The sequence below is a fragment of the Xenopus laevis genome, chromosome 3L, assembly GCF_017654675.1.
Source record: "Xenopus laevis strain J_2021 chromosome 3L, Xenopus_laevis_v10.1, whole genome shotgun sequence".
In the NCBI taxonomy this organism is placed as follows: Eukaryota; Metazoa; Chordata; class Amphibia; order Anura; family Pipidae; genus Xenopus; species Xenopus laevis.
This window is the reverse complement of record NC_054375.1, coordinates 80,506,024-80,522,954: the sequence shown is the minus strand read 5'-3', so window position 1 is coordinate 80,522,954 and position 16,931 is coordinate 80,506,024. Positions and strand designations below refer to the sequence as shown.

Sequence of the window (16,931 nt, the reverse complement as noted above, 5' to 3'; positions counted from 1 at the left end):
AATGACATTTCTGATAGCTATCGCTTCAGCCAGAAGAGTCAGTGAGATACATGCTCTCTCAATGGGAGAGGACAAAATCACATTCTCTCAAGATAAGGTCATACTAAGAACTCGTGAAGGATTCACCCCAAAGGTAATTTCCAAATTCCACACGACTCAGGATATTATCCTGCCAACATTCTTTGAGAATCCTAACTCAGAGGAAGAAGAAAAATGGCATACGCTAGATGTGGTGAGATGTTTAAAAATCTATCTCGACAGAACCAAAGAGATAAGAAAAACTGACTCTTTACTGGTTATCACTCAAGGTACGAGAATCGGAAACCAACCTTCCAAAAACACTGTGGCCAATTGGATAAAAGAATGTATCCATATGACATACTCAAACCAGTCATCTTCAGTACCCTCTAAAGTTAAGGCACACTCAACCAGAGGTACAGCGACATCCTGGGCACTCAGGGCCCAGGTACCATCAGAGGACATATGCAAAGCAGCAGTATGGAGTTCTTGGAACACATTCGTCAAACACTACAAATTTGACCTTTACTCAAAAAGTCTTTCCAACTTTGGATCCTCAGTACTTAACAGTGTATTAAATGAGTAAAATTGCATTCCCACCCTCATTGTTGTTTGCTTTTTTACGTCCCTAAAGTGTCCACTGCCATGTGAAGGGAATAGGAAAACGGAAAATCAAATCATACTTACCGAGATTTTCTTTTCCTAGACCTGAACATGGCAGTGGACAAGGCTTCCCAACCCTCTATGGGGGAGTTACAGAAAAGTCCAAAAGATGGCGGCAGAGGGGAGGGGCCTCCTTTTATTTGCTACTAATTCCTGTTCCGTCCACAGACAGGAGGGATTAACCCTAAAGTGTCCACTGCCATGTTCAGGTCTAGGAAAAGAAAATCTCGGTAAGTATGATTTGATTTTCCGTTATCTCAGCCTGCAAGTAATGGGTTTAAAGGAAAATTATACCCCCCAAACAATGTAGGTCTCTATTAAAAGATACTGAGTAAAACAGCTCATGTATAAAACCCTGCTTCATGTAAATGAACCATTATCATAATAATATACTTTTTTTAGTAGTATGAGCCATTGGGTAATCATAAATAGAAAATTGCCATTTTAAAAAATAAGGGCCGCCCCCTGAGATCGTAAGATTCACTGTGCACACATACAAACCACATGTAAGGTCACATGAGCCAATTAACAGACAGAGTTCTGCCTTTTGCTTCCTCACTTCTTCCTGTTACAGTTAGTGTTGTAGTATTTCTGGTCAGGTGATCTCTGAGGCAGCACAGATAGAGTCACGAAATGGTGGTTCAAGGCAAGAGATGTAAAAGGGCAATATTTACGTAAATATATATTCCAGTTTGGTAAGATTATTTAATATGTCATTCAATTTGATATAAATTATCTGTTGCTTAAGTATTCATTTTGGGGGTATAGTTTTCCTTTAATACAATGAGCACGTGCAGACCTGCAGCATTGAATGTGTTCCATAACACTCCAGGGTGATGGTGGTGGGGTATATGAGCAAATGAGGGATGATGTCAGCCAAAGAATATGGGAATCATTACTGGAGGTCATATCAATGCTACTGGTATCAGGAAAAAATAGGCGCACTATGCATTTTTCTTCTCTTTAAAATGAAGCTGTGTCCGAGGTTGCCTTGTCATTAAAGTAATGGTTTTCATGCAACAAATTGCATTTAAAAAGAAAATCCAGGTGCTCTTAAAAATTCTGGAAAAACAGTTACTACTGGTGTCAAACATTCAATATTGGGGGCTGCCTGCCAGATCCATAATTGCCTTTGCTTCTGGAGACATCTGGATGAATCATTCACAGCGTATTTGCCAAGTACTATATAATTCATTAGTCTTTCTTCACATTAACCTCGTCACAAGTAAACGATGGGGTTACCTACTTCTGTGCTGGAAAGCAATATCTGCAATTCTACAAGAGCCTTCTCTGTGATACCATAAAGGTGAATAAACAAGCTAAAAATTGATATTTTGTCCTTCTTTCCAGGTGAGATATCTAATTAACTTCCACCAGCATTTTAATAAGTTAAAAAATAAACAAAACACTTTTTGTCCATTTGCAAAATGATGTGCAATACCCTCTTCACAGTACAAGTATGGGACTGGTTATTCAGAATTCTTGGGACTTGAGGTATTCTGGATAAGGGGTCTTCCTATAATTTGGATCCCAATACTTTAAATGTTCTAAATAAACTTTAAATAAACCCAATAGGATTGTTCTGCCTTCAATAAGGATTCATTCTATCTTTACTGGGATCAAGTACAAGGTACCGTTTTTATTATTACAGAAAAAAAAGGAAATCATTTAAAAATTTGTATTATTTGATTATAATGGAGTCTATGGGAGATGGCCATCCCGTAATTTGGAGCTTTCTGGATACTGGGTTTCTGGATAACCGATGCTATACCTGTACTAAAAAGTAGGTTTTAAGAAATGTTTGTTCATAAAATATTCATTAGAAACCAGTTCCAATTTAAATGTCTATATTAAGTCCACATGTAGTTAGCTGAGCATCTTCTACCTGAATGCTTCCATAGATAAAGAATGTATGACAAATCTGGTGACTTTCAGCACTACCAAGAAAGGATTAAATTGATCCATATGATTTACTGGACAGCATGCAACATTTTCTCCTAACACTTCTCTCCCTATAGCTATCACCAATATCTAAAGTTAAAAGTTTGGTTGCAGGTAATACACAATGTAAGAAATAGCCCCCCACCAGATACTATGCCTTGTTCAGATCTCTGCACACATTTCAGTGCCACATAAATGTGTACAATGCGAATATTTTTTTATGTTGTTGCAATTCCTTTGAGGTGAACTTGACTAAAACATTATAGGAAAAAAGACAATTTACTACCTCTGTGTTCTGATCCACAAGCCTGGGTTTGCTCTTGCTCGTCTAGCTGCTTGCTACTTTGCCTGCAAATGTAGCACCTGTAACAATAATTCAGATAAAACTTATTTTGTTTAATGGCAAGCTATTTTAGCAACACAGAAATCAAGATTTTACTCTTTTGTGAAAATCTAAAGAGAAAACACACCTATTAGGGCTAACCGTGTCTGAATACTCTAATTTATGTTTAATTCTCCATTCTACAGTAGAGTGTAAACTGCCATATTACTCTGCATAGGCAAAAGTAAACCCAAAAGAAAAAATGGGAATATAAAGATTTTGTGCCTTTCACATACTTAAAAACATGGGCACACAATGTCTATTTAATTCTCAAATTAGAGAATAACTTTTCATCCCACAGAAAAGTCTGCCTTTTGTGCAGTGCTGTAGCCTCACTACAGAAAAGTTAAAGACTTAGGAAAAAAGTCAAGAGAGTAAAATGAATACCACTGCTAACATTCATCCAAACAACATACCCAGATGTGCAAGTTGTTTGGTCTCTTGGTGATCCCAGAACCCACTTTGCTGGCTGGAATGAGACTGACCCTTCATAGCAATGGTGAGTCAGAAATGTCTTGAACCCTAGAAACAAAATAAACATGTAAATCTATTGCTCTTTCAAAAGTATATAATTTTCAAGCACTGTTACCCTGCAGCACTGGGGTCTTAAGTTCAATTCCAACCTCTGCACTCGTGCATCTGCAAGGCATTTGTATGTTTATCTATATCCCTGTGTTTCCTTCAGATACTCCGTGGTGTGTGTGTGTGTGTGTGTGTGTGTGTGTGTAACACATACACAACCATCGATAGCAGAACCCTGTGTTTACATTTCCTAGGGGGAACACCCTCAAAATGGTGTGAATTCTGAGAAAATACAGAAATAAAAATGAATGGGACTGCAACATAATGGCAACAATTACGGGAGACCATAAAATACAGGGACATAAAATTGTGGTTATACTTTATCTATACATATAATGACCGAGTATAAACTAGTTTATAGTTCTGAACAAGTTTCTATTCAGAATCTCTGCTAAAATCAATACACGTCTACTGTTAACACTTTGATGAAAAAAATAGTACAAGCAAAAAGGATTAAAATATAGAATGCAAAAAATTATATTTCTTATATAAACTAAAGGAGTTTTTCTCAAAATGTGAAGTAAAACTTGCTGTTAAGTTAAATTGCAGCCCAGGTGTGCCACCAAGTAAACAATATCCAAAAGAAGAAGCACTTTTTGCGGGGGAGTGTTTATTATTTCTCATGAAAGAAAGCTTGAAACCTTAATATAACACCTAATAAAGAACATGGCTTGAAATGCCATACGTTATTTACTGGACTCACTGCACCCGCCTAAAGGTTCAACATCTGTTTAATAGTAATGAGTCAAGCCTTCAATGTTGTGGTCATCATCTAGGGTGAGTCAGTGACATGCACATATGCTCCGGGCATCTATTGAAAAGCTAAGTTTAGTATCATCACAAATTAACAAGCATAAAATGAGGTTCATCTGCCATAAAAGCTGAAGCTAAAGGGCTGATTATGAAATCCTAAAGCACTGGTTTCTGAGTGGTCATGTGATGGGAATCTGAGTTAATAATTATCAGCCTTATATTGGCATTTATATTTTATATATATTCAGTATCTTGTGCATTGGTCCCAAAGCTGAGTAACAGCAGCACAGAGCATGTGCAGTGAATCGGCAGAAAAGAAAATAAGGATCTACAGGAGCATCTCTGGAGGAAGAAATCTTCACTTCTAAAGGGTTGCCTTGAGCTGGTATAAAACATAATGTTCAACATTTCTTCACTGCTTCTTTGTTCAGCTTTAGGTTTCCTTTAATCTCCACACAAAAAGCTCTTTGACTATTGCCTTCTTTGGAATTTTGGAAACTTAAGTTTAAGCGGCAGGCATTCTGGTTACATTTCTGGGAATGCATATTCCCTCATCTAATTAGTGCACTGTGGCATGAACAGATGGGAGCTCCAAAGTAAAGAAGCTGCCCAAAGCTTGTTATAGTGAGCATGCAAATGTCTGCCACTGAGCCTGTCTTGGTCTGTTTACTGCCATTAAAGGCAAGGTTAAGTACAGGCCTGGAGTAACTAAATGCCAAGAACATCAGTGTATAATCAGTACTGCAGATATACTGTCATTCAAAAGCATACTGTTTAGAAAGATAGTAAAAAGGCTGTATATTTGAATTTATAAACCGAGTGTTTGACATGAGTTTAAATGAACATAAAGCATCTCAGATATACTTTTGTGGCAGTGCCCTTTATTGGAAATAAGTAGATCCTGTGTTTGTGTAGGGAAAACATCAATCTATCCAAATAATATAGCAGCTCCAACACTTATGTAAAAATGTTAATAAGAAAAAAATGTTCATTCACTAAGCACCCAATCAGCTTTATTTTTTTTACATTTATGGTTATTTAGGGGGAAACAAATAGACCCAATTCAATTTATATTTTTCCTAAAGAATATCTATTACTATAACATGTATGTAGGGTTTTAAATGTTTATAGCAATTCACATTATGTAATGCTGTGTACATGTATCAATATTTCTTTTAAATGTTCAAACAACTTTTATGCACTATTTGTACAATAAAAGGCTCTGTTCAGAATAGTAGTTTTGACTGGGGCAAATAACTTAACTGAAAGTCTTTGAAAAAACAAATATTTGCTGAAATAATACATAAATACATATTTAGTACTCAATAAAACAATTACAGGTATGGGTCCTATTAGCCAGAATGCTCTGGCTAATGTTTTCTGGATAATGGGTCTTTCTGTAATTAGGATCGCCATAACTTAGGTCTACTAGAAAATCACGTAAACATTAAATAAACCCAATTGGCTGGTTTTGCTTCTAATAAGGATTAATTATATCTTAGTTTGGATCATGTACAAGCTACTGTTTTATTATTACAGAAAAAAAGGATATTTTTAAAAACTTGTATTATTTTTGATAAAATAGAGTCTATGGGAGATAGCCTTCTGTAATTCAGAGCTTTCTGAATAACAGGTTTCCGGAATAATGGATCCCATACCTGTATTTGTTTTATATAGATTTGATTTAAAAAAATGTGATTTTTACAAAGTAATGATCTATAGTTTTTAGTTTTATATTTTACAGAAAAAAACTAGGACCAAGGGTCTGTAAGGTCAGGTATTGAACATAAGGAACCATTGCACTGCAAGACAGCAAGGCTAACTACTGTAGCATTGTTCTGCCCTAGAATTAGACTGAAGTAAAATGTAATGATGGATCAAGTCAAGTTACAATTAAAAACAAACATGAAAATAATACTGTAACGTAAACCAAATTTTTAATAATTGCATATACATATAGAGTTCGTTACCTGAAACGTCATATCTAGCAGGACCTAACCAACGATTTTTTTCACTGCCCTTTAACACATCTCCATAAAAACCATATCCCAATAACGAAACCGAATACTTAAGAAATGTCCTCTTGTAGTGTACAGAGCATACATCAAGAGGCTGGCAGTCACCTTTATATTAAAGAAAAAAAAAGGGGGGGGGAGAGATTATTATTAATTTCTTGTCTTCTTCTCATCCCAACTTCTCTTGTCAAATTTCACTTTATTCTTTTACCTGTCCACCTTCTACTTTTATCTTATGTGACTAACCTGTATGAACAATACAGTTGGCCCACCAAGAGGGACCAGTGTATGCTGTTTTCTAATCTTTACACGCAACCATGTGTAAGAAAGGCACATCTTTGTAGTACTAGATGATGATAGAACGGACCTATTTAGTAAATTTTAGTCTGTAGCCTTCACCTAGCATCTTCAATAACACTCATTTACTAGTAGAAAACTCATTTGTCAGTACTGAGCAATGCATTAATTGAATAGGTGGGAAGGCCCTCCATACCATTTGAACAAACTACTTTCTACAGCCAGTTGTAAAACTACTTTCTACAGCCAGTCAATGGAGCATACCCAGTGCAACATTCACTCAAAGGAAAATGGTGCACTTGGCGTGTCAGATGCTACACTACAATGATTTGATACTTCCTAATTATTTACAAAAATAATCAATAAAAATGTTTGCATTGTTGATGAAATAATCAAGTTACTCTAAACTACCCCAACAATCTCACACTTCATTCAGCTTTGTGTCTGAGTCAGTTATTTTGAAAGAAAGTTAACTCTAAAACACTGTCTAGGCAATGGGAGCATACACTTTATGCAAATCTTGAGCGGGGAATATTGAAAAGGGGAATATTGAAAAGTAACTTGATTAGTTTAACAGAGCAATTGAGTATCTGTTTCTTACTTCCGTTATATGAATCACATATTACATTTTCATTTCAGTTCCATTTTAACTGTGCTCCAAATCAGCATGCATAGAGGTTTTGTTGACAATAACATTATGTCACACTGACTGTAAATACAATATGAAGTATTAAAGGAGAAGGAAAGCTCCAAGACAGTTTATTGCCAACATATTAGCCACAATAGTGCAAGCTAGAATGCTATATTTATTCTGCAGAATGCTTTACCATACCAGAGTAAACAGCTCTAGACACTGTATCTGTTTTTTTAGGATAGAAGCTGCCATATAACCTTGGTGTGACATCACTTCCTGCCAGAGTCTCTCCCTGCTCACTTACAGCTCTGGAGGGAGGGGGAGAGGAGCAAACTGATCGTGCTCAAGCCCTGCCCTGGAGGTTGCAGCTGAAAACAGGAAGTCTGATGCAGAAGCCCATGTGTACACAATAGAAGGAAAGAAATGTGGTGTTTCTTTTGACAGAGGAGTCTCTCAGGGTTTACTGGTGTATTTATATATACCTTTCTGATAAAGCTTATTTAATTTTAGCCTTTCCTTCTCCTATAAAAGCTAAAGTGCACCTTTACCCTAACTTTTATCACTGTGCTTTACAATGTACACATGCCACATTGCTTGACAAAACTTTAAGTAAGTTATAAACAGTTTTAAGCAACTTTTCAATTGGTCTTATATATTGCTTTTTTAATTATTAGGGTCCTCAAATCGCAGCATTTCGCTGAAAATATTATCTAGTTGTTGGGGGTCTACTGCTCCACTTTCCTAGCAACCAGATAAAAGTTTAGCTTTCAAGCCTAACAGAGTAAATATGTGTAAATACAAAAAAAGTTGTAAAATAAGGACCAATTCCATTTTCTTTTAATTCTGCTGCCTACATGACTCTAAGGGACATATATGTTTTTAACATATCACCAAAGCTTCAGGTCTGTGTTTAGTTTTATAGGATATTATAGCCATATTTATCAAAATCCAAAAATAGTTTGTTTTATTATATTCATTTTATAAATATGTCCCTAACAAACTTATACCATTGAATAGTGAACTAGAAAATGTTTTTCTGGCAAATTGGGAAGCTCTTTTATCATCTTTTGATTTATGTATCAATATAAGTTAACTTTAATAATCCCCCTTAACAGAATATTTATCTTAATTATACTATTTACCGAGAATGATGTGCAAAGCAGACGTCTCTGGGTCATTAATGCCAACAGTAGCATAGCATATACAGTCTGTTGAACCTGGAATGAAGGATTTTTTTTAACAAACATGAATTAACAAAATCTCATATGACATAACATGACTGATCAAAGCAGAAAAAAAATCAGTTATGATATCAGTTTGGGGCCAAATGCAAAGGTTTAAAGGAGAATGCAATTCAAAAAACAAATTAAGCTCAAGGAAAAGGCCATTATGTGGGCATATACATCCTATCAGCATGCCTCTCATCGACTTTCCATTTCTGTGTAATTCAGACTGTAAAGAAAAATTGCTTCCAACATGTTATAAATTTACTCTCTTCCTTCAATAAAAATCTTAGTTGAGGGCATGCGCATGTGCACATTATTCTCCCCCTAGCCCTGCATGTGCGCCATACTGCTCCTGTTCTTCAGTGTTGAACGGAAAGAAACCGGCGGAATTAATCAGTTTGGCGCATGAGCACTTTCGGACTAATGGAGACGGTAGTGACATGCCAAGTGAGGAAGATGGCAGCCGCTCCAACTATGACTGAATTAAAAAGATTAAGGGAATACAGCTGGTATTCTAAATTGAAAATTCATTTTCTGATCTGGTGTCTCAGGAGGGGCCCATAATCATTTGGGGAGAAGTTAATAATGTAAACTATTCTTCTCCTTTAAAACATTTTGGAATGTTTTAAATGACAGCCATTATAAACATCTTCAATAAAAACTGTGACTGTAGAAAGTTAACTTTCTAGCTACATTCACATAGTATACAGTATATGGTAGATTGCCACTCTTTTTTCATACCTTATACCCCCATTGCTTTAATAATGAAAGTTGTGTTTCAATTTATGGTTTACACCTATTAGTCCTCTTTTAATACGTCATTTGGGTGGTGCGGTTTCCGTCATTTGCAAGCTAGCTGCAATATGTATAACCATATGTATACTTGTAGATATAGTTTATGAATATAAATATACACATGCTTTATATTTTACCAGTCTTTTTAAAATTGCTCAGCAAATCATACAATCATAAATTATTCTGCACAGAAAGCCAATATATTCACATATTTCAGTGGATTAATATGAACAAAGCAGTCATAAAGTGCATTGTGATGAGATAAAAACAATGAAATATTTTCTGTAGATGCCAAAAAAAGCGCCTCATGGCCAATTTATATTTAAAAATAAAAGTCTTACAAGTGTTATGGTTTTCTTATCAAAACAGGCATATGCAACTTACAGAATTATCTGAATCTACACTTATTTTACGTAGAGCAGTAAGTGCATCTAGCACCCGGAATAGGTTTGATGATACAGTGGTTCCTATTTCTGCCTTAAAGCAGAGATTTTGGGTCAGATTCTGATCGATCACTATCTACACAAGGTTCATGTGTAATCTCTGTCTTTGTGCATTTCAACCAACAGTCCAAAAACTAACTGGTAGGCTAATTGGATTCTGATGAAAATGACCCTAGTGTTAGCATGTTCTTGTTATTGAAATAGGGAAATGAGATTGTAATTTCCACAGCTACAGGGACTGATTTGAATGCTTACACTTTCTCTGTAAGGATGATATATGGAAAGTTGGGGTATATAAAAATATGTAACTATTCTGAAAACTTAGAGCAAAATAGTAATAATAATGTTTGCCAATATCTAATGTCAGACACATAAAAAATCCTGTCAATGGAAACTTCAAGTTCCCAATGGCACATTTCAAACTTTTGAAATATTAGGGCAATGGATATAAATTGCAGTGATAAAAAATCATTAAGCTTAAGCATACGGTGAACTCCAGGCCCAGTTGCTAAACTCTTAACTATAGAGCTTACAGCACTAAACAGCAGATTTATAAGAATTAGCACTGTGATATGAGAGACTGCCAAGCTCTGAAATGACTGCAAAGCTCAAACAGATGAAAACACAAAGCTTATTGCTACTGATATAACAGCAATAGCTTTGAAATGCTCACCAAGGCCAGTAATCTGAACAGGGCTTACAGGGAAAAACTCAAAATGAATGAGCACAGAAATTCTATGTACTGTAGCTATAACAAAGCAACATCCAAGGCTCTAAATAAGCTGAAACGTACAAACCCTAAGTAAATCAAATAATTAAGCAATAAATTATAAAGGGGGAAATATTCTCTTAGCCACACTATTTTTTTTCCAGTTTGGATCAGCTACTATGAAGAGAAGACATCAAGAAAGAATACAAAAAATGTATCTTGAAACTAGAGTAGGCATATATGTCCATTACATTCATTGTTTATTTTCACAGCACCAGCAAGTTATGCAGTGCTTTAAAATAATTTATAAAACAGTAAAAGTAAACCTTTAGCCATTCCTTAAATATATGTCCTTACATACAGATCTGGCCAAAGGCAACAGGAGAATACCAGTTGTCTGAATGCATAATGCCGACAGTAAAATTTGGTGGTGGAGCGGAGGAAGAAATATAGTCCTAAGAGGGTTTCCATGATTTGGTTCCCATTATGAAAGCAAACCTTAAAGCTACAGTGAAGTCAAAACAATTCAGCGTTTTCCACATTGTGGTAACAGTTTTGGTAAAGGCTCTCTTTCAGTTTCAGCTAGGGATGCAGCGAATCCTTATTTTTAGGATTCGGCCGAATGCCAAATCTTTCACGAGTGATTTGGCTGAAATCAAAACTGAATTCTACCCCTAACGTGCATATTTAAATTAAGGAAAAAATGCTAGCATGAATGAACAAATGAAATCCTGGATGTGGCACATCACTAGTTTCAGCACAATAATGCACCAATGAATAAATCGAGGTCCGCACCTCACCAACATGGGAATGGAAGAACTTAATTGGCATGCATTCAAATTGCATAAAAGCTTCATAACTGCAAGAAGTGTATAACTGCTATACTGCACACAAAGGATTGTGACATTAAAGAGGAAACCATAAAAAAATTAAAATTTAAATCCAAAAATTGAAATTCATATTCTAAAAGAATGCGTTTCAGAAAGAATTGTGTGTGTCTGGTTTAGAGAGTCCTATTTATTTTTAAACAAGAAAATAGGTCCACCAATATAAGGTTTGCTTTGGGAATGGGTTAAATGTTACCTGCCATGGTGTACAGTAACTGTGTACTATTTTTTTTCCTAATCCTGCACCATCTGTCTATTAGTGGTATAGTATGGTGTTGTGTCCGCCCCCTCTGAAGTTACCATATAACGGAGGTCACTCATGGGTGTTAAAGTCCCTTCTAAAGCTTGGACCATGTCAGGCCTGGGTTCAGAAAGAGTTGGGTTGGGGGGATGCGGGTCGGGAAAATTCCAGACCTGCATATCACTACAGCAAAGGCTACCTGTGCATTGTTTGAAAAAGGCTCAGATTCGCCGAAATCCTGGATTTGATGCATCCCTAGTTTCAGTACAATAATGCATCAATTAATAAATCGAGGTCCGTACTTCAACATTTTATCGCTTTATTCTTGATAAAGGTCCTAATGTGGACTGAAACATAGGACACAAGTGGTATATGAAATAAAGAGTTTTTTATTTTAAATTGAAAAAAAAAAAAAAAAGAGAGTGCTGGTCCTTACCAACCGTGCACCTCAACAAAATTGTTTGGAGACGAGTGCAGACATATTGATATATTTTATTTATATATAAACACACACACACACATATACACACACACACACATACACACACACACGCAGTTTGTAAAATTTAATTTGTAAAAATCTAAATCATACTAAATCAAAAAGATGCAGATTCTGCAGATTTTCTTGAAAAATTCAGTTTTGATAGTGGAGAACAAAACAAGCATGGTTACAAGTCCTATAACAAATAGGTAACAATTCTGTTCAACTTATCTTTGCAGTAAATAAGTGCAGTTGTTATTGCCTTTCTTTTTACTTTTATCACTGCACTGGTTTCCGAACTATTCATTTTACTTCAACCACCCCAGATCTTTTACTTTTATACACAGGGCAGTTTCTTTCCGGAGGTCTTGACTTATTGCAACAAACTTCAAATATAATAAATACCTGTGAAATCATATTGCACCGTAAGGTACAGGTTTTATTAGCAATATGTCAAAGACTAAGATTTATCTGATGTGTTGACTTGTATAGTTCTATTGAAGTACCATTTTTATTTATTTATTTTGCCTAGGTGCTAAAAATACTAATCTTTTCCTGAGAAGCATACGTCCTTGGAATTACATTAAACTTTTTATGTGGCATTGATAGAAATAAGGCTGCCTTTGCACAACATTTTGATCCATTGCAGCTTTTACTACAAGCTTAGTAAGACTAGATTTTGTACAGCTGTGCCTAGGCATTCTTCCAAATTGTTCTGGTGAATATAAAAAAAGAAAGGAATGACTAATGGTTTCCCCATAAAAGTAGCAAACACACCTAATGCAGAAGGCAGAGAAGCTTTGGCACACCAACTGCTTTAGCAATGACATATTTTAAGGTGGTCCACACTTGTCAGAACTCCATGGTATCTAATTAATCAAGCCATCTACTAAAATAATTTTCACTGAAGCTTTCTGCAACATTTTCGAAATAACCTATATTATTTTGGATGAATAAAGCAATTAGTAGGGCAGATAAAACGCAAACAGAATTAAGCTTGTCTAAAAAAGTTCCTAATCCTCAGTAATGCTAACAGAGTCCAGAATAACTGTTTATAACCTAGTGTGTGCCATAATCAAAATTACTTATTAGTGAGCTTCGTATTGTACTGAAAAGGGTTCTGTACAGTGACTGAATCTAATCACATACACATTAATTTAAACCAGATAAATGATTTATTGATATGTGGCACAAAAGCTGAGGGACTCCACCAGAGCAGCTAAGCAGAATTCCAAGATGGCCAAGCTGGGGAGAAGTCATCCGTCCAAATACATTGTTGACTGTATATTCAAGTATACACACCATATATAATAGTAAAAGCCTTTAGTGCCACCTTTGAGGTATTGTTCAATTCTAAATCAGTGAATCACTAATTTTCCCCACAGCCATGCAATATCCAGCATGTTCTTCAACATCAATCAAAAAAGACAATGTCAGATCATTAATAAACAGAACACTATGATGTTAAAAGGTTCATTATTAGCTGTCTTACCAGCAGGGATAATGCCAATCCTCATATTACACCGAGATAACTGTGCACTGGGATTGTTGTGATCTACATCAGAATCTTTTTGCATTCTGACAATGAGGCCATGCAGCACTTCGCTGAACATTCCATCCCCACCAACACAAACAACCCTGGCAAAAATAAAAGGAATCATTCAGTTAGAACCAATCAACTAAAATACTGGATGCACACACTTTAATCAGTAACAGAAAATGTCATATAATAAGGTTTAATCACTGCAAGAAAAGATATTCATGTAAAAAAAAAAGTTGTCAGCTTAGCACTGTTAAAGAAACACTGTTATTAGGCAACAAAGTGTCAAAATAAAATACATGCCTTTATTTGTAATACCTAAGGACATCACATTGTTAATTTTATACACAGGAGTAAAAGTTGCCGTTTCGCTTTAGTTATAACAACTGTATTTTCATAAAGTGAATCTTAATGAACATTTAGGGGGTTATTAGGGTTCAAGTTGTGTTTTCCATGGAAATTCGAGTTTTTGATATGATTTTTTTTTGGTCAAAACTCACATTTTCGGGTTAAAAAAAAAATTATTGAGATTTATTATACCCTAACCCTGTAAATGGCTAGAATCCGAAAATACAATCTAAAACCTGTCGAGGTCATCTAGGCACGGTCTCATTCCGAAGATTACCGAACCAGCTGAAGATGGAACTCCGCTGGACAGAATCTGCACAGAGAGAGTAAGTACAGACTTAGGGCTATTTGCCTGGTGTAGCAGCTAGGCTGGGGGGAGGAGGGAGGGGGGTCTATGTAGGGTGGGGGGGTAGGGATTTTTTTTTAGGGGTTTAGTTCTCCTTAAATGTTATGTAAATATGGATTCTATAAGGCTTTGGATTTTGTAAAATCCAGCCCTTTCAATCTTGGGAGCATAGTTTTAAAATATCTCAAAACCCTATTAAAGGGGACCCGTCACCCAAAAAAAATTATCCAAATCCTATTTTATCATGTTAGTCAAGCAAAATGAACTTTAATTACACTGTATAAATTATTTGAATCTTGTTTCCATCAGTCTGAGAACTCATAATTATAGCAACCAGGAAGGAGCCATTTTGTGGACAATGTTATTAAGGCAAGTCTTGTATCATCTCAGAATCTTGTTTGTGCACCAGGGGACAGGGACCCAATGTCCATCCCCATGTCCTGGTTACACAATTAAATCGTTAAGAGAGCTGGGGGAATGTAGGGAGAGCAGTGACATCTAGGAAGTGCTGAATGGAAAGTGAAAGTAATTGCTTGCCCCACCTCTATGCCTAGGCATAGAGGCGGGGTAGGCAATACTTGATTGACAGCTGATATTTTTAAATGAGTTTACAAGAGCTATGAATGCTTTAATAAAAAAAAGAAATTGGATTTCATATTTAATTCAAGAAGGACTTTTATTATACAGATTTTTATGTCTGGGTGACGGGTCCACTTTAAAATCAAACCCTATTATGAAAATATTTAAATCTTTACTTTAAGGGCTTTTAGCAGGGCCAAGGTATTTTGGAACCCTAGGCAAGAGCTTCAATCAGTACCCCTCACCCGTTCCTGCATTACCATTTCCCACCTTACCATTCATATTGTCCCCTGTACCAGCAGCCATGTTGCCCCATGTGCCTGTGCCAGCACCTATCATATTGCGCTCATTTGTAACTTTGCCAACAGCAGCCACAAATCCATCATATTGCCCCCAAATATGTACCTGTGCCAGCAGCAGCCAAAAATCCATCATACTGCCCCTTATCATCTGTTTACCTGTGTTAGAAGCTGCCAAGAGGGAGGTGGGCAGTGCAAATGGGGGTTGAAACAAGGGAAAATTGTATCATACTTACCGTAATTTTCCTTTCCTGGACATACTCCATATCAGCTAGCTGATATGGAGTATGTCCAGGGAAAATCAGTTTATAAAATTAAAAACTATTAAAGGCCATGCAAACCAGGGTTTAAAAAATAAAAAAATCCCCTTAAAAGTGCACCCCCCCCACGATTGCGCCCTAGGCAGGCACCTACTCTGGCTACCCCTAGTTCCGGCCCTGGCTTTTACAGGCTAGCATCTGACCTGCATTCACGAGGTAAGCATGGAAAACACAGATCGAACACAACTTGATGCATTCCAACTTCGCTCAGCGTTTGCCTGTGCTACATATGAACTAACTAAATAGTCAGGGCTGTTTTTTTCCTGTTACCCTATGGTAAAACAATGTCTACAAACAAAACATTTGTACAATGCCAGTCTCATGACACACACTGTAGCAATATATGGGATATTGCCTGAAATAAGTTGTCTTCGTGGCACATATTAATGTACTTCAGAAAAATATAACAGTTATGAGACAAAATAAACTGTTGAGCCCTGAGGCTAGCTCTGGACAGGCAATTATGTCCCTCAGAGTGAGATAACTGACAACCTTATGACCTTTCAGCACTCTTTGACATCCTTGACTGATGGTGGAACGCTGGGCACTGAAGTTCTGGTTGTGTAAATACACTCAATATCACTGTGCAGTCGAGCGTGTGATGCTCAACACAGGCCCTATAATGTACTTCATGAACAAGTGGCTGCTCATAGAAGAAAATTGCAGAAGGCTTCTACAGGCTTTCTAAAAGAACATTCAAAAATGTTCCATGACCTGAGTGCTTTTATGTAAGTGATGGAAAGAAGACGTGACATCAGATATTTTTTAGATTTTCTCATAACACACAAACTTCAAAAGTCATGCGACAAGTGATATTAAACTAATTACAATCACATAATAAGGAATTATTTCATAGCTTAGATTGCTTTTATGTATCAACATATTCAACTACAGAAGAGCAAATGTAAATATTATACTATGCTGTACTAGAAGTTTGCATGTCAGTCGGTAATACATACCCGTCATATTTTTCCAGGTTGGCATCATATAGGTGATCTCTAGCATGGTTTGCATACTCAGTAACTGCAATGAGAGAAATGAGAGTCCTTTGTCAAAATGATCAGTACCATACTAAATATAACCATTTTGTAGTCAAACACAAATAATATATTCAACTTCATACGATGTTTTACCTACCTATGACATCAGCACAAATCCCAGCAGCACTGAATAATGGAGCCACTTTATTCTCATATATCTGTTTACCTCTTTTCTTCCCACCATAAGGATTAATATAAACTAGCAAGTTCTTTGGTCTATGAGCTGCAGATAAAAAGAGAATGTTTTTTTCTGTTAAAAGGAGTGTTTATGATGTCCTTTACATTAATAACTTTGAAGCCACCTTTATCACTGGCAAGTTTAACCTGCCCATCAGCTGAAAATGATCAAACATAATACAGTTGTATTCATAATTTTGAGGACCCTTGGTCAA

General features: G+C 36.2%; 1 protein-coding gene across 3 annotated transcripts in view; it reads right to left on the bottom strand.

The window, feature by feature from the left end:
- The window catches only part of cerk.L (ceramide kinase L homeolog), a 57,734-nt gene that overhangs the window by 17,731 nt on the left and 23,072 nt on the right, over positions 1-16,931 (bottom strand). For all 3 annotated transcript variants that reach the window (XM_018250985.2, NM_001092758.1, XM_041585099.1), the window contains 7 exons: positions 16,637-16,762; positions 16,459-16,522; positions 13,560-13,705; positions 8,428-8,502; positions 6,310-6,462; positions 3,421-3,526; positions 2,909-2,985 (listed from right to left, as the gene is read on the bottom strand). In XM_018250985.2, coding sequence (XP_018106474.1) covers positions 2,909-2,985; positions 3,421-3,526; positions 6,310-6,462; positions 8,428-8,502; positions 13,560-13,705; positions 16,459-16,522; positions 16,637-16,762 — 747 coding nt within the window. The remainder of the gene's footprint in view (positions 1-2,908; positions 2,986-3,420; positions 3,527-6,309; positions 6,463-8,427; positions 8,503-13,559; positions 13,706-16,458; positions 16,523-16,636; positions 16,763-16,931) is intronic.